At 39.3% G+C, this 19,023-nt stretch overlaps 1 protein-coding gene and 2 long non-coding RNA genes across 7 annotated transcripts in view; 1 reads left to right on the top strand and 2 right to left on the bottom strand.

Annotated features, from left to right (window-relative positions):
• LOC121961876 (uncharacterized) overlaps positions 1-18,583 on the top strand; it is a 69,402-nt gene extending 50,819 nt beyond the window's left edge. Inside the window, exons 5-6 of one of the 3 annotated variants that reach the window (XR_015775621.1) lie at positions 11,412-11,758; positions 18,444-18,583. This is a non-coding gene — a long non-coding RNA (uncharacterized LOC121961876). Of the gene's footprint in view, positions 1-5,481; positions 5,611-11,411; positions 12,107-18,443 lie in introns of those variants that run through there. The other 2 variants (XR_015775620.1, XR_015775619.1) reach the window with 2 other exon arrangements.
• LOC121961875 (sodium/calcium exchanger 1-like) overlaps positions 194-19,023 on the bottom strand; it is a 126,631-nt gene continuing 107,801 nt past the window's right edge. For all 3 annotated transcript variants that reach the window (XM_088073152.1, XM_088073151.1, XM_042511952.2), the window contains 2 exons: positions 18,546-18,818; positions 194-8,708 (listed from right to left, as the gene is read on the bottom strand). In XM_088073152.1, the coding sequence (XP_087929278.1) occupies positions 8,329-8,708; positions 18,546-18,818 (653 nt within the window). In that variant the 3' untranslated portion in view covers positions 194-8,328. The remainder of the gene's footprint in view (positions 8,709-18,545; positions 18,819-19,023) is intronic.
• LOC148185643 (uncharacterized) lies at positions 16,538-18,537 on the bottom strand. Its single transcript, XR_015775622.1, has 3 exons — positions 16,953-18,537; positions 16,732-16,789; positions 16,538-16,612 (listed from the first exon to the last, which is right to left on the bottom strand). It is a non-coding gene; the product is annotated as an uncharacterized LOC148185643 (long non-coding RNA).

Here is a 19,023-nt window from a genome sequence, read left to right as displayed (position 1 = left end):
TCACTTTCAAATCTGAGAAAAAAAAGAAACGGTTTTTAGAGATACTTGCAAATACAGATATTAAGCAGGGCTGTGGCTAATTTACCAGCTGGCTAATGAGTTCAATCCAAATATGATACTGCAGTCCATTTTCTGAGCATTTGGTGAAATTAGCATGAAGACTTATTCTCGATCTGTGGAAAAGATACAGACATTCTTTTGAGCATTTGCCAGTCAAGTTTTATTTCTTTTGAGAAAAAAAAAGAGAGAGGAAAAAAAAGTTTGGTCATTGTAAACATCTATATCATTTTTCATTTCATGTCATTTTCAGCATTTAAAAATACTTTACTCTTTACTACGACATTTCCAACATCAACACTGTATTCAGAATGAGTTAAATTCATGCATCGACACACTCATGGACGGATTGATATGAAGAAATGCACACGTCCACACACACACGCACTCGCACACATACACACAATAAAAAGGATAAGAGCACACTTATTGTAATTTGTTTCTATACTAATTTGCTGTTCTACTCTCTGAGGGCTTTTTCTTTTTTCAAAAATACAAAACAAATCACCAAAACAACACAAAACAATGGAAACATTGCGACCAAAAAGTACAATAATAATAAAATAAATGGAAAAATTAAAATACTAGATATTCATATCAAAAGCACTTTGTGACCTCATAAATAGGGCTGCATGATATATTAATAAAATGAAGAGTATGATGTGATAAAATATATAAATATTTATACGGTCAGGAGCAAGAGTGGCTAATAGTGGAGAGGGAGAAAGGAAAGGTAGATAATAAAAAAAGATAAATAGTGGCTAATTAACACAGCTCCGTCTCTCTTATTCTCTCTCACTCACACACACACACACACACACACACACACACACACACACACACACACACACACACACACAAACAGGATGTCAGGATGTATCCAAATCTGTGTAATGGCAAATTATAAATAATGTTTTTTTTAATGGAAATACTGATTATCTTATTTAAATACTGAACTATTATTATTTTGGAATTGAGAACCAAATCCTTTACCTCAACATTTCTCAAAGCGTACAACAGCATTGAAGAAATTAACTCACTGTTCAGCACTGCAGCTGAAAGTGCACAGTCATCAGGGCTGTAGCTAACACTGACAACACTGAGGTCATGTCCTTAGTATTTTTTTCTCTACATTTGAGGTTTTAGCAAATTGTGTTTGTGTGGGTACACACACAAGCATACACAGACCAGCTATTATCTAACTCAGTATGTTTAAATTTGACAACTTGTATGGCAACAAAATCTAAATAGATAATTTAGACCACACAGAGAACTCTTTTCTTTAGAGGCTCTAAACTGGTTCTTTCTCCAGTAAACTAAGCTTGTGAACCAGTAGAGAACATTTAAGCTGTACTGGTCTCTATTTGACATGGACAATAGTCCACCCCAAAAAGGTAGCAGAGAATTTTTACTTTGACAAATTTAAGAGATTTCCACTCTAAACTGATACATAAAAAATTCACCAGAATGAGGAAATTCAGTGTCTGGCATTCAGAATTTCCTGGTGTGTTTCCCCCCATTGTTGAAATGAAACCTTTGCCCCTGCTCTTAACCTTTTTGTCCCAATGTGTATGCAAATATTCCAAATATGAAAAGGTAGTGTATTGTGTTTCCCGTAAGCTAGTAAAGGATTGTGAATAATTTAAGCCAATGCTTAGCCAACAAAACATTCTTAATAATTGTTCATATTTTAAGTAAAAAATTAATTTGGAAGCATATTGACTTGTCCATGGTATTATTTGGCATCTTTCAAGGGCCCCCTGGCTTAAAAATTTTTTTAAAAAACCATTCGATTTTATATGCCATCTCCAATTGTAGTACAGACTATGGCACAATTAGACAAAGGGGCTGACCTGCACCTGTAAAAGATGGGTGCCATATAACACCAAAACAGGTTCCTCTACAATAACAAGCCCAAGAACCACTTTTGGGTACTGTTTAGCACCATATTTGTTTAGAGTCAGCTGAAAATACATATTGTTGTCAATAAAATCCCAGCAGCTACTTAACAATGCAACCAGCCTCCAGGTTTTCCAGAATATAAAAAGTGATGTCTGTATACTATGAAAGTAACAGCAAACTTCCTCCATATTTAGCTCTAAAATATAAATGTTAAATCTAAATGTTATGTCTATAAGTAATATCTTAAATCTTAATGTTGTTATATCTACATGTTTACTGTTAAACCCAAGTGTTACATTTTAAAACTAAATGTTATGTTAAATTTTAATGTTAAATGTTAAATCTAAATGTTAAATATTAAATCTATATGTTAAATCTAAATGTTTAAGATTTTTTTAAAAATCTGTAAAAGGGACTTTTAAATTATGTCTTACAGCTAAATGTGGAGAAATGTTGCTGTTACTATCAGAGCTCATTAGCGCCCCACAGTATACAGACATCACTATTTATATTCTGGTAAACCTGGAGGCTGGTTACTTTATTAATGAAGGTAGCTGCTGTCATTTTTACATTATAATTACCCCAAAGGGATTTTATTGCCACCAATATCTATTTTCAGATGACTCAACAAAAACGGTGCTAAACAGTACCCAAAAGTGGTTCTTGGGGTTGTTATTGTAAGGGAACCTGTTTTGGTGTTACATGGCACCCATGTTTTAAAGGTGCTGGTCGGCCACTTTGTCTAATAGTGCTATGAAGTGCTAGAAATGTCGCTGTTACTTTCAGAGTGCACAACTTTGCAATTGGTGCCCCCATAGTATACACCCCTAACACACACACACACACACACACACACACACACACACACACACACACAGCAGGACCTCACAACTATGTAGCTACACTTACAGAGTGAAATTAATGCATTTCAGTTTTCATCTCAGGCCACTGTAGACATTTTCTAAATAAATTGAAGTGTAACATTACTGGGAAATATGAATAGTTTAATAGACTCTTGAGACTTAAATATGCCAAAGTACATCCAGTAGTGTGTGTGTGCATGTGTGTCTGCGAGCCATCAGCCAAACAGAGCGTGGAGTCATCAACCTTATAGTATGACAGCTACTCACATACTGTACACACACACACACACACATAGACACAGACTTCTTCAAGCAATGTGCCACAATCTATTCCCAGTCTTGATCGCCAGCCAGATCTATTATATATCTAATCTGATTCGAAAGGTACACACACACCCGGCAAGGGTGAGTACCAGCTACAATCTACCAGCCTCTCTCTCACTGTCCCACACACACACACACACACACACACACACACACACACACACACACACACACACACAGAATCCAATTTCCAGGCATTTTTACTGTGGGTCAGGTTGGCATTCTAATTCATTAATCTAGCATATTGTACTCAGCCAGGGACACACAGGGGCAAGCCCTTGTAAAGAGATTACAACACCAACCAAGACACACACACACACACACACACACACACAAAAGGCACAAATGTAGATCTACACACAATGGATACACATGCAAACAAGGGGAGGCACAAGTAGCACAAAGTTAAAGAAACACATGTTAACAAAAAGCAAACGTATGGAGAGTAATATATGTTGAGATACACCCACAGAGAGAGAACGAATGAGAAACTGTACCGTCACATTCACTGTGAAGAAGAAGGGCAAGCAGACAAAGTGAGAAACATCAAAAGACGACGACACGCACACAGTGTTTCACACACACACACACACACACACACACACACACACACACACACCAGCAACAGTCAAGAAGACAACGGCTTGCAGATAGATGGTCGCTTAGCAACAGGCAAGAGACTAAAAATATGGTTGCATTTCTTCACTCACTTAGAAAGCATGCACAGACACAGTCAGACGCACTCACACACTCAGTCGTCCTCCAGCAAGGATTATCAACCTTTAAAAAGCCCACATTTCTAAATCAGTCCCAGTATTCTTGTGTTCCTGTGGCGTCAGCAGTACTATTATCCAGCCCACTCATTCTTAAACTGGTATCTGTTACGGAAGCTTAAGTCATTGAGAAACAGAGTTTGGCCCGGCAGACATCCTGGCGCCACAAGGGTCCAGGAAACATGCCAACGTGCCAGTCATGTCAGACCTGGTGACTGGCTGATGACCTTTGTCATGACGGGTTTACGCCTCATACTTAAGATACTATAGAAATGAAAGGATCTGCATGGTTAGTCAGACGTTTCAGTTGATTCAAACACCATGTCAACAAGCATCCAGGGCTGTAACTACGATTAAGGACACTGAGGTCAGGTCTTTCAAATTTGTTCAGGGCATTTTACAGATTAAAGAGATTTGAGACGGAAGATAACATTCTCTTAACCACGCTAACGACATAGTTTTAAAGATGAAAATGGTTTGGTTTGTACAGAAATATCTCTCTATAACTATTCGGTAGATTGCACTAAAATTTTGTACAAACATTCATGTTGGCAGGAAAGTGAATTCTAATGAGTTTGTTGGTTTTATGACATGTCGATCTCATGTCACCATGAGGGTTACATTTGTGGTTTTGAGTGAAATGCCAAAACAAATCTTGAAGGGTTTGCTGTGACATTTGGGACAAACATTCATATTCTTTTAAGATTTACAAACATTACCCCTACCCCTCATTTTCACGTGCCCCTTTGCCCATCAGAAGAAAGTTACAAAGGGTAGTAGGTAAAGGTAGTTCACCTATGACACTGGACAACCCTTCAAGACGCCGATACTTCATCAGCAGTCACCAATGGCATTTAGAACAGACGCGATAAGTTTGTTGCCGTACTTTCGAATATGCCGTCTTTAGCTGTGGTGATTTGTAGTTAACGTAGCTACACAACATGCTAGCTAGCTAGTATGACGACAGTGAAGTTAGTGTTGGGATGGAGCCTTGGTCATTTAGCATGGCTCTAGTCTTCTAAATATATTTGAGTTTTACCTTCAGCAAACAAAAAACAAACAAAAAAGAAACACGACTCAACAATGCTGAGGCTTTGAAACAACAGAGATATGCAAGTTGGGAAATAAGTTTGCCTGAGAATAATTAAACAGCTGACTGAGTATATAAAATAAAACACATTGTGGACTCAAACACATTAGACTTAGACTCATGACCTCAGTACTTATAAATCCTGGCTACAGCCTTGCAAGCACTTAACATGCTGATCTTTGCGCTTGAGGGCAGGAAAATGGAGGAAAGCTCTGGGCGTGCCACTTTGTCCAAATTTTTTGACAGCAATGTTAAATATTTGCAGCTAAGAAATACTCCTTTAAAATAGAAGGAATTTGGCCCCCTGCCATGATGCTCTTGCTCTATCAATGAATCTTGGCTGAGCTCGTCTGAAATCAGCACATCCAGTAGCTTTAAGCTAGAAAACCAATGTAAAAGGTATTATAGTAGGTTTCACTGCGCCTTTCTACAATTAAAAGATTGGAATAATTCTCCTTTCTTTCCTTTTTAGCTGTCAGAAAGTGCAAGGAAAGGGTGACATCCAAGCATTTTCACCCCAGCGGATCAATGCCCCTATACTCCAAATTGCCACTTATCTTGTATTTGTGCAAGCCCCGGCTCTGCCAAGGCTGCACCGGACAAGCTACTGTTGTGTTGTGTTTAGTCAGGTCACGACTGAGCTGGCTTGGTAAAGCCTTCATTTACACTGAGCTGAAAGTGGCTGGTAATTTGTCCATATTTAACAAAGCGGACGGTGGGCAGGTAAATTGTTGTTTTCAGTACAATTTTCTCTTAGTGAACAAAAAGCTAAATTATTGTTTTCTTTGAGGATTTTCCTCGAAGTTTACAGTGAGCTTTGTGAGCAGTTGAGGGGGAAATGGTTGAGTCTTTCCTTCTATGCTGTTGTTAACAATTGGAATAAACTTAATAGTTATTTGCACTGACAAACCGTAATCTATCCCTTCTGTCCAGCTTTAGTCTGAACCCCTGGGCAAAGCCGGGGTATCAACACAGATATAATTTCAATCTGGATTCAGCACAAACAATATGAAAATGGATGATTTTGTACGATATGTGGCATAATATTCTCATTTTAAGCTATCCTGATATCACTTTCACGCACACCATGCCTGGATCAACACCAAACAAAATAAATAGCAAAGCTTTTGATACAGGCCAATACAAAATACCAATGGTTAAACACTATCTGTAGTGTGAACACCTTCATAAATTTAAATTTACCAGTTTTTTAACAACAGCTGGCAGCTTGTGGGACTTTTACAACGCCTGCGAGGTAAAACTGCACACCGCAAAATGAATGGTGATCTGTGACAGTGCTCTAAATCTTTGGATAACAGAGGACTTTGTGATTTGTGTACAAAGAAATGTTACAACTGCTGCCAAACAGTCGTGTGATATTTCAGAGCTGCCATACATTTCCCTCAGAGTGTTCAACTCTTCTGTCTGTGAATAATCTCAGGTTTTGTATTTGCCATCCTACAGCCTTTTTTTCCATCGCTTTGGATTTTTTCAACATGTTTTCTTGAACGGTGGAAAAAGGGCACATAGATCTTCCTTTTCATCCATCAGGGTTTTCCATACAAAGAGGGGGATTTCACATAAATCCGTGTTTTCTCACGAACATCAATAAAAGTTTCTTATATTACCATGTACAATTAGAAACACTGGGTATGGTCATAGTTCTGATTTGTCATCAACAACACCATCATCATCGCCACCTTTTTAGTCACAGTCAGTGAGATCCTTCATCACATTGGTCCAATCTTGTTTGTTGATGTCTCGTAGTTCACTTCCTGCTTATTCTCGTTTGTTTCTTCGACATTTAATGTAACATTAGAGTGTAAACAGCACAACGTGTAGTGCACGACGCTTCGTCATTGCAAGAAAGACAACTATTACTAGGTGGACTGCTTGCAGGTTTTCCAGACGTTTCCAATCTTCATTCCGCTTATCAAACATTTCTTTGCTTCTCCATCTGACTTTTGAGATTTCTTCCTGGTAATAATCCATCACGTGATCCTCCATATTACAATCCATCCTCCAAACTATCTGGTTCTGTAATTCCATGTCTCCATACTATATTTATATGTCTCTTATTTATTTATTTATTTATTTTACAATTGCACGGTAACAACATCAATACGTGACGCCATTGAAAAGTTTAGAAAAAAAATAACAGGAGATCCGTCTTGGGATAAACGAGGCTGTTGATTGGCGTAAAAGGAGAGGGACTTGGGATTGGCTCGATTAAAAAAAGAGGGTTGGTTGGTGGTGACTACAGCGTTTCATTATCACAACTTTAAGACAATTCCTACAGGGGAGATAAGGCAAGAGGGAGGGACGGAGAAGTGTGTACAGTCTGCAGAGTGTGTGTGTGTGTGTTGTGAGGACTATTTCGCACAGTGAATTCAAGAAAAAAAGGGAAAAAAAATTCAGTTGTCAGTTTTTATCTTGCCTGTTTGCCCGCAAGTTGGTGAGTGGTCCTCCACTGTAGATTCACCTGAGGGCCCCAAAGTGCGTGGTTGTGTGTGGGAGGAGGGGTCAAAGGTAATTAGTCACTGGTAGTATTAGAGTTCAGTGGGTATAATGGGAGCATCCATTGTTCCTGTGATGACAAGATAAAGATAAAGTAAAGATAGACGGAGTGGGGAAGGGAGCGAGGGCGGGGTGTAGAATATTTTTTCCCATCGGTTCTTCTTCTTTTACTTATTTCCATGTCAATTTTCTTCAGTCTCCCCGTCGACTTTATCTTTCTCTTGTGTTGTTGCCTGCAGCCTCCTCTCTTAACTTTTCCACTTTTATCTTTCACCCCTATCCCTCCACTTCATCTTTGTTTTTTTTCCCAAAGAGGCAGGGTAAAGCTTTCTTTGCCATTTGTCTCTGCTTCTCTCCTGCTGGTTTGGCATTATACTGGAATGATATCCGCTTTGTCCACCAGTGAGGATGGATGATAGAGGTAACGAAATAAAAGCGCTCTTTCAAGACTATTTTCTCATTAGTTTTTCCTGTTTGAATAATTCTTAATTTAGAGGGTTTACTGGATACACTGGGTGTCATCTTTGATTTACAAAAAACTGCTAATGCAAAAAAAAATGTTTGGATATAATTAAAGTGATTTTAAAGTAAATAAATAAATACAAAAAGAAAAATAAATTTATCTGAAACCCTGAAAATTCTTTTGGACGTTAAAGAGTAAACTGAAAGGTATCCATATCGCTCCAGTTCTGCTCCCAATCTTTCGTCCTTCCGTCCATCTTCAGAGCCTCCTCCATCCCTCTCTCTCTCTCTCTCTCTTCATATTGGCAGTGGGTCTCTCTCCCTCCCCTATCCTCTCCATTTAAAACCCTGGTATATGGCAGTAGGCCTCCAGTGAAGCCAGCAGGATGTAAATCAGCCACATTGACACGAATAGCAGTGACGTTATTATCTTGCAAGTCCGTGGCCCGCCCAGCTCGCCACCGGCCACTGTGGCCCGCCGCCGGTACAGCAGCGTGACTACGCACAACATGGCCAGAATGGTGAAGAGGGTGACGGAGAAAGCCAGGTTTCCAGGGTCCACCTTGAACGCCTTACCCTTGGAGCGCCATGCAATGGCGGCGATGGTCCAAGCCACGCCGATGCCGAGGAAAACGTTGACGGCGTTTGAGCCGGTGACGTTGCCGATGGAGGCGTCAGCGTATTGATCCTGGATGGCGGCAACTTTGCTGGCAAAAGTGTCTAGGGGGGAAAGAAAACATTCACAATAATGTTAAGGCTTCATCATCTTTGATATTTATGGAGAACCAAAACTCCTGAAAGATGATTTTTTTCTTTTTTACCTTGTGGTAGTCAGTAATTATTTTGTGCACACAAGTAAGCCATTTATCTCTTGTGCCAATTAAATAATTTGTTCCCACTAACTAATTACTTGTGCAAACAAAATAAGAAATATCACTTTTGGATCTTTTGGAGCACTGTAGATGTTACATTTTTTTGATCACACAGTTTTTGGTCTCATTTGTAGAAATCTTATTCTTGTGTTATTGATTTTTTAAAATTTAAAACCTTGTTTTTTTTTTTAAATCATACAAACAACAACAGCCGATAGGCTTAAAAGCTGAAAGCAACACAGAAACATCAAACCTGTGCAGGGAGCATTGTAGTAAAGAAAAAAAAAAGTCGAGCAACAATATGGAACGGGTCTCGTGAAAATGACTTTTGATGGTCTTTTGTCAATGTTTTTCTAATAAGCCACTGGGGAGACAGCTTCAAGGTAACATCGAGTATAAAACCACCCACATATTGTCTTTTCACAGTCACATACTAGCTGTGGACCACATGTACTGTACAACAGAGAGGCAGAGATGTATTATCACACACAGGTACTATATACCAGTAAGTGTAAAGTGTGTCAGTATTTATGGAACTAGATACTTCTTTAAAGAATGGCCGTTAGAGACAGTGTCCATGTTTGCAGCTATTTTTAATTTAGTTTTAGTCTTGGTCTTTCGACAAAAATTAGTCACGTATAAGTCTTTTTATCCGCCATTGTTTTAGTCTAGTTTTCATTGACAAATAGTACTTAAATTTAGGTCGACTTTTAGTTATTACTTTTAGTCAAAATGTTTGTTTTTTCTTTAAACTTATGTAATTGGGCTAATACAGGTATCAGAAATTGTAATCAAGGTGCCAGGTTGTTTGAGGTGTTGAAGCTACTAATAATGTCTGCATTTTTACAAACTTTAATTTCTCCAGCAGATTTTTTTTTACACATTTAAGACATGATTTATGTGCTAAGAAGAAGAAAAATAAATTGATTTCAGCCTGAATTCTTGCTATGTCCTCTCACAGAGCTGTTGATTAAAACTGGACGCTGTCTGGTGGCTGTTTGCTCCTTTGCACTTCAGCGGCTAACAAGCTGAGCTAGCTGTTAACAGCCACCGCTGCAACTAACAAACTCCACAAATCCATTCAACAGCTCCACCATCCATCCAGTCAGACACACACAGCCGATTATTTACTGCTATATTACCGCTCGCAGCTTGTGCTTTTTCCTCGTTAAAGGTTTTTTTGGGGGAGCTTTTCCTTCTCTGGTGTGAGGGTCCACAGACAGAGGGATGTCTTAATCCGTAAAGCCCTCTGAGGCAAACTGTGATTTGATAATGGGCTTTGTAAATAAAATTGACTTGACGCTGTTGTGAGTGTTTTGCAGGCAACTGAAACATTCTGCCAACTATTCACTGGAGTTTATCAACCTGTTGGCACTTAAGCCTCTGCTGTTCACTGCCTCCTCATTTGAATCGTTTATTCTAATATGTTTAATAAAACTATTTAGCGTTCTGTTCTCTCCTTTTGAGTGTCCGATAGCCCATCACTAACATGAACAACCATTGTTTTCAGCTTGTCAATATCTGATTTTTGTCATGGAAGAAAAGGATGTTTACTGGTATTTTTCATCATAGTTTCGATCAATCAAATTACCACCAGAAACAGAGAAAGACAGTGGGGATGAACAATATACAGATAACTGATAGAAAAAAGCAAAGAGAGAAAACAAGGGAAAGAGAATACTGAGAGACATTGAAGAGAAGAGATTAGTTGAGAAAGATCACAAAAAAATGAGGTGCCAACCCAATTGGGATTACAGTTTCGTATTAATTTGGCAAATAGCTGATGCAGTGAAATCTTTTCTGTGTTTAAACAGCCGCAGTTGAAGAAAAAAAATAACAGAATTTTCCTTGACAAGTTACATTTTTTAGATTTTAGATTAGTTTGGATTTAGATTTTAGAGTTTACATTATTTTTTAAAGCTATACTCTGGAAATGAAACATAAATTTGACTTGTATTACAGTCGGAAAGATTCACAGGGACATTACTCTGTAATCTGCTGTTGTATGCTGGCATCAGAAGAAATCAGAGCAGATGTAATTAATGGTGTAAAATGCTGTAGGTGCACATGAGCAGAGCTCTTTGTGCTTTTTGCACAAATTTCCTCTCAAATGTTCAGCACCAGAGACTCCACAACTGGGGTTGGCAGGGACCACCAGGGAAACAGCTGCCAGTTACTCTACGCCCGTCTCGGCTTATTTCTATTTTTAGACGGGCTGGTGAGATGAGTCTCAATTCTCATTTGAATGTCAGCGAGATTAGTTTAAATTCATATCCCAACATGAAAAAAATCCTCCAAACTTTGTTGGGGGAGGGGGTGTGAATTGTAATCCTGTTGGTAGCAGACCGCACAAAAAGAAATCAGAGGTTTGTATGTTGACACACGTGCACAAGAGATTGTGGGTTTGAATCTGAGTCATTAAACTGCATATTTATGCCTCCACACAGATACGCACACTACTGACTACTGCCAGCAAAACAGAAGATGCATTTAGAAATCCATTGTATCATACTGTATATTCACCAAATGTTTGTTTTTTTTTCTCTTCCAGTTGTGAATGACCTTAGAGACCCCAATTAGACGCTGTGCTTTTTGAAACAAAGCCTTATTCCAGACATCTGATTTGCTGCCCATGTGTCTTTTTTACGCAAACAGCAGGTAAGTGAACAAAACTCAGGTTTCTAAATGTTCAATAGCGTATGTTAGCAAGATGGCTAAGATTTTGAAGTTATTTAAGGATGTAATCCACGTCTTTTTACAAAAGCTAACCCCCTCACCTGTGGCAACCCTAGACTCTGCGGGGTCCCTGCCAAAGGAAGGCCATCGTAAGCCCATGGTCAGCTTCCAATGGGAGACTACCTTTGCTCTCTTTGCTTTTGGGGGCAGCAGCAGTGCACGGTAGGAAGGTTTAAGGGGTTTATAGATGCAAATATAAGTTTCAGTGACTAAAACACAGCTCTAAAACTAAAGCCCTAAAATCTTTAATCCATGTCATTTTAAACTGGAATTTGAACAGTATTAACTTTGTCTATTAACTTTAGGGGATCATAACATATTGGGTATGGAATTAATCCACTGATGCTCTGTCTTTTGAAAACATGAGGAAAAAGCAACAGGCAACTTGGCATAAAATGTCCCACAAATTTTGAGAAAAATGCAGTTCATCTTCCTGTCAACTTTTACTAATTTCTCGCAGAGGAAATTTTTTTAAATTTTCACTGAAAGTGCCTCATATATATATATATATATATATATATATATATATATATATATATATATATATATACATATATTTTTCTATTTTCTTTTAGGATTTTTGGGGGTAATTTTTTTTGCTTATTTTGATTTAATTGTTACCTTTTTTAATATAATTTCCTAATTCTTGGGCCATGCCCTCTTAAATTGCTCATTGCTTTCTACCCATGTTTTCAAAGAAGTCAAACCAATTTGTTCAGGATATTAAGAATTAAACCAATGACAATCTGTGATCTCTACAGCACTTGCTCACCACAAATGCAAAAATCACATATTCACACCACTGATACTGTTTAAATGGCTCACATAGTTACAAATGAGCTCCATAAACCTCTTCAGCATGCGGCAGTTCACAGTTTTCAAACCTCCGATCAGCATTTGCTCTCTAATTGCCTGAATCGGAAAATCTGGTGAAAATTGGCTGGATAATCCTCCAGCGTGTCTCTGATGGAATAACGCAGAAATGCTTTTAGAAATCTGGAGGAGGGTCTAATGCAAGTCAGAAAGTGGGAAACACGAGAGGAGATGAATGTTTCGAACAAGCTTTAAGGAGACACACACACAAACGCACGCACACAAGGGAGCACACACTCCCAGTGGAAGTTATAATGACCTGAGGGACCTGCTGCACGCAAACTTGCATCACCTCGACAGAGCAAACACATTTTCACCCACACACACCTGGGTACCATAGCACACAGGTCAGAATGATTGATGATACAATAGTGAAAACACAACATCCAATAAGAGGTGGAGAGAGAGAAAGAAAGAAAGAAAGAAAGAAAGAGAGAGAGAGAGAGAGCGCATCAAAAACTCAGGTTCACAGAAAAGATGCACAGAACAGGAAATGTGGTCTTATCATGTATATAGGTATATTGTTGCAATAAAAGTATATGAGAAATTTAAAAATGTTTCCCCATTCACATTCTATATACTATATTGATATATAGCTTATTAATTAATGTATTTCCTCTCTGATTGTCAAGTTGGGTCAAAGCCTGTGTCCTGTGTTTAAATGTAATTTAAAACAAATTTCCTACAACTCTTCATCACTTGCACTAGTCTATAATAATATTGAGGGTGTAGAGAACAGCATAACTTCTACAGCTTCCAACAGGCCACCATCATTTCCACTTAGAGAATGGGTAAATCAAAGTAAGGCAGTTAGGCTCAGGGACCAGGATCCCCCCACACACACACACACACACACACACTCACACACACACACACACAAAAACAGGCTCCGCAGAGAGCGTGGTTACATCACGCCCTCTGAGCCAAACAGCAAGCGCCGTGAAGGCTTTGTCCCGCCTCCTGTGTCCCCATTGGATAAAAATTTCAACGCTTGTGTGCTTTTGTCGGAAATTTGAACATACGGAGGGAAAACGAGACGGAGTAGGTGTGTTAGTTTGGGGTATGTTTCGATGTAAACAAACAGAGCAGCAAGTAAGAGCTCAGCAAAAAGCAAGATGTTAAAATGACGGTGAACAGCCGAAGAGGCAGTGGAATCTTTTTTTTGTTTTTTCGTTGAGCGGCCTAATGACGCTGCAGCTGATCCTCGTTACAATCAGCTGGTGCAGCACGAGAGGACACGCAAGACAGCGACCAGTTTGGGGATATTAGGTGAGTAACTTAATGTTTACTGTGTATTTTAAGTGAGTATCTTTGTGCGACTCTCGGAGTGAATTAAACGTGTGCCACACTGACTGTGCCATAGATTTGTTTACCAAAGTGACTTTGATTTGTTTGTTTGTTTTTTGTATTTTATAGGAAACTGCGGCGTCTCCAAAACTGAGGGAAACGACAGGCGTTATGACCCCGATGCAAGGGTAAGATTTAAAGGAAAAAGAGGAATGCACTGTGCTGAATCAAAATGTGTATCAGTCATAATATCTGTGCTGTGTTAACGCGACAGAACAGTATTGATTGTACTTCTTGTCTTTTCAGCTGCTGCAAGCACGGAGAGTTGTCCTGACTGTCTGTTTGTTTTTAAAATAAATCTATACTATTTTCAATATTTTCCTGGCTAATGTATCTTTTTTTTCTCAATGAACTGATATTATGACAGGTGTCTTCAGTAACTGAATCGTAATAATAATAATAATTATTATAGTAATATGAAGAGGAGGGACAAACCACCATATGTAGGTGACCAATGACTGTGTCTGACCTGGCTGGACATTTGAAAATGAAAATCATCTGTGATTGAACAGTAAATCCCTCAAAGATGTTCAAATGCTAATTAGAACCATTCACACATCCAGTGTGCAGATCTACAGAAAAGCATATTATGTCAGCAGGAGGATTGGCTGAGTGGATAAGGCGTGTGGTTGGCATGCATGAAGTTGGTGGTTCGAGTCTTGGTCATGGCAGGAGACTTTTGAAAACATCACTCTCCCAACCTCACAGTTGTCTGTTTCCGACAACTTTCAACACCAGTGAAACGCCGCAGTACACCACGGATAACTGGCAGGAGTCAGAGACATCTACAAGGATAATCTGACTTGTCATGCAGTGTGATATAAGAGGCAAGTCAAATATCAACCAAGTCCGTGGACAAGAAATTTTAGTATTCAATATATGAAAATCTTTTTATTTTATTATTATTATTTATATTTATTATTTCATCAGCAGAGCAGACAGGTGTATCCAACTATCTTTTATTTAATTTACGCCATAAAATACTATTTTGGCTAATGAAGCAAGTAAAATTGTTCCAAAACAGATTAAAAACAGTTTCAGCAGAATATCGGCCTGACTCATATATCAGTCGATTTTCGACAGACGTCGCTGCCGATACTGAATTTTACCCTTTCAAAATTTAGTCAATTATCGGCCTGACTGATATATCTGTCAAGTTTTTGTCAGATGTCACTGTTGATGCTGAATGTTCCATTTTCACACCATATGGCCCTTAAATTAGCAGAACAGACACATAAATGAGCAAAAATATTATATTTTCGCCATTTAACATCATTTTGCTGCAGATTAATAGTTTAGACACTGATTTTAATATTGCAGAGCAAAATAAGATAAACTTGTGTTATATATTGTTTTGGCTAGTAAGTCAGGTGAGGTTGTTCCAAAACAGGTAAAACCAGTATGGGTAGACACGTCTGTCGAAATCAAGGAATATCGGCCTAACTCATATATCAGTCGATTTTCGACAGACGTCGCTGCCGATACTGAATTTTACCCTTTCAAAATTTAGTCAATTATCGGCCTGACTGATATATCTGTCAAGTTTTTGTCAGATGTCACTGTTGATGCTGAATGTTCCATTTTCACACCATATGGCCCTTAAATCAGCAGAACAGACACATAAATGAGCAAAAATATTATATTTTTGCCATATAATATCATTTTGCTGCAGATTAATAGTTTAGACACTGATTGTAATATTGCAGAGCAAAATAAGATAAAGTTGTGTTATATATTGTTTTGGCTAATAAATCAGGTGAGGTTGTTCCAAAACAGGTAAAACCAGTATGGGTAGACACGTCTGTCGAAATCAAGGAATATCGGCCTAACTCATATATCAGTCGATTTTCGACAGACGTCGCTGCCGATACTGAATTTTACCCTTTCAAAAATTTAGTCAATTATCGGCCTGACTGATATAGCTGTCAAGTTTTTGTCAGATGTCACTGTTGATGCTAAATGTTCCATTTTCACACCATATTGCCCTTAAATCAGCAGAACAGACACATAAATCAGCCAATATTTTATTTATGCCATAAAATATCATGTGACTGTAGATAAATACAGTTACAGACACTGATTATGATATGTGATAGATATGATATTGTTAATTATGAGTGATATATCATTTTGGCCCTTAATAATAAAAATTAAAAAAAAGATTTTCACATATTAAATACTAAAATTACACTGCTAAGGTCTTATTTGAGTATTGGCTTGACTCATATATCACACTGCATGATAAGCCAGACTTCGCCAAATGTCCCTGAGTCCTGGCAGGTAATGTCGGTTTACTGCGGAGTTTCATGTGCTGAACGTTATCAGGCTCAGACCACTGTCGGTGTGGGAGGATGATGATTTCAAAACTTGCATGCCTGAGCCAAGGCTCGTACCACCAACCTTCCGCATGCTGAACCCACTCAGCCACACCTTCTGATGCTTTTCTCAAGGTACCCTTTAGCCATTCACAGCGGAGGTGTGAATGGTCCTGATTGAGCGTCATTCGTGTCTTACCTGGCTGGATATTTCAAAATGAAAATCACCTGTAACTGTACAGTAAATCCGTCAGTCATTGGTCACCTTCCCACATGGGCTTCATAGTTCGTCCCTCATATTCATATTACTGTATTAATAATTTTTTATTATTATTATTATTATTCAGTTACTGAAGACACCTGTCACAATATCAGTTCACTGAGAAAAAAGACATTTGCGGAAAAATTACTGAAAATAGTAAAGCTTTATTTAAAAAACAAACAAACAGACAGCCAGGACAGCTCTCCTGGCCTGCAGCAGCTGAAAAAGACAAGAAGTACAGTTAGTACTGCTCTGTGGAGTTAACACAGCACAGATATTATGACTGATACACATTTTTATTCAGCACAGTGCATTCCTCTTTTTCCTTTAAATCTTACCCATGCATCGGGTCATAACGCCTGTCTTTTCCCTCAGTTTTGGAGACCCCGCGGTTTCCTATAAAATACAAAAAACAAACAAACAAATCAAAGTCACTTTGGTAAACAAATCTATCGGGGCTTGAGCAGCAGGCACAGTCAGTGTGGCACACGTTTAATTCACTCCGAGAGTCGCACAAAGAGACTCACTTACACTACACAGTAAACATTAAGTTACTCACCTAATATCTCCAAACTGGTCGCTGTCACTGCCTCTTCAGCTGTTCACCGTCATTTTAACATCTTGCTGAGCATCTAGCTTGTGCTGAGCTCTGTCTTGCTGCTCTGTTAGTTTGGGGTATGTTTCGATGTGAACAAACACTTCGTCTCGTTTTCCCTCCGTGTGTGTTCATATTTCCGTCAACAAATGAGCATTGAAATTTTCATCCAATGGGGACACAGGAGGCGGGACAAAGCCTTCCCAGCCCTCGCTGTTTGGCTCAGAGGGCGGAACAACGTGGGTTTCCCTGACGAATCAATGCGCAGAAATTGATGATGTAACCACGCTCACTGCGGGGCCTCTTGATGTCTAAACAGGTCATGTCTGATATCAGTCCAAAGCTGATATCCTCCACTTCCCGTGAAAGCATATTGATAGGATAAGCAATTCAAAAATCAGACTTTAGATGGAATTCTTTGTAAATAGACAACACATCGCTCCTCTCTTATCCAGCTGCTCTCCATTGCTTCCGTTTTTATCAGTAAATCAAGTGATTTAACAGACCGCACCAATGCATCTAATAAATAAATAAATAAATAAATAAATAAAAATAGTCCTTGCTATATCTACCATTTGATAGGGCGGGACTTTAATGTTCCAACCTGCAGCAGTACCTGCATAAACACTTGTTTTACTTTTCAAAAGAGCCTGCTCCAGCCTGGGTAGATTTAGAGACATGCTCTGTTAAACCAGACCTACCACAAGAAGAAGCCAACAAATTAGCATCATGTCACGACAAACACGCCGATAATGGATGTCAGATCCGTGATTACAGCCTCCAAATCCAACACACAGCATAATACAGCTGCTGAAGGAATTGATTCAGACCTCGCCTCGAGCCATCAGAGTTACCGCCTGGAAGAGTAGCAAAGGAGCTATTTCTATAAATCATACAGAGGGGCGACAATAAAACGGCTGACGAGAGGAATGAGAAAGGGAATTGAATTAAAGCGCTGGGATGACGCGTCCGCACAAGCTCAGGCTGAAGTCTGTGATGGAGCTGGTGTTTTACAATTCACTTTTTATTTCCAGCCTTCCTACTAAGGGCGGCTGCTATTGAGAGAGAGGAGAGAGAGAGGATCAGTCCTCTTCCTTTTATGGCTTTGTTTGTTTGTCATATCTGAATTTAGTGAATTAAAAATATGCGTCCCATTTATTTAATGCGTTTTTGTAGGTGGAGCGGCAAAGAGTTGCATGAAAGTCAAGAGCACTTCCTCCACAACAAAATCTGGGGACCAAAACATCCAAAGTACACTGCATTGAAAAAAACTGCTAGAACTGAAACAGTCTCAGTTGACTGATTGTCTCCTATTGACGATTTGAGTCTCCAACTTTTAAGGGGCAGCCCTTGACAGACATGCAAACTCATTGCTTCCACCACATCACCTCATAAAGAAGACACAGAAGTATCTGCTGCAGAACCACCAGACTACGATGCAGTTTCTTTCCCCAGGCTGTGAGACTCCTCAACTCCTCCTTCGACACGTTCTTCTTAAACTGCGTTTAAGAAAAATGACAATAAAGTGACCTTGTACCTTGTACCACCCCCACTCACCTGGCACCGATGTTCCCAGCGCCACAAACACCACAGCCGTCACCGAGTCCTTCAGTCCTATCGTGCAGCCAAAGTGTGACGCCAGATCGCCGGTGACCGCCGTCAGGACGCCGATAAGCGATATAGAGACAATGAAGCAGGCCCAGCCATTCCAGTACTCCGTGGGCGGGACAAAGGCGAACAGAACCTTCCAGAAGACGGTCAGGAAGTGCATGATGTAGTCAAAGCAGGATGGCAGCCGCTCCTCTCCACTCTCCTCCTCATCGTCATCTCCTGCGGGTTCAAAGAATAATTTAAACTTTGACGGAAGAGTCAGAATTTTGGGAGACAGAAAGACAGAGACATTGGACCAAGCTAGGCTAGCTGTTTCCCCATTTTTAGTAATTATGCAAAGCTACGCGGCTGCAGGCCGAAGCTTCGAATTTAGTGGAAGAGAATGGTGTTGATCTTGTCATCTGACTCTTGGCAAGAAAACCCT

The sequence above is a fragment of the Plectropomus leopardus genome, chromosome 23, assembly GCF_026936395.1.
Source record: "Plectropomus leopardus strain MGB_pleo_1.0 chromosome 23, ASM2693639v1, whole genome shotgun sequence".
In the NCBI taxonomy this organism is placed as follows: Eukaryota; Metazoa; Chordata; class Actinopteri; order Perciformes; family Serranidae; genus Plectropomus; species Plectropomus leopardus.
This window is presented reverse-complemented; position numbering and strand designations above follow the sequence as displayed.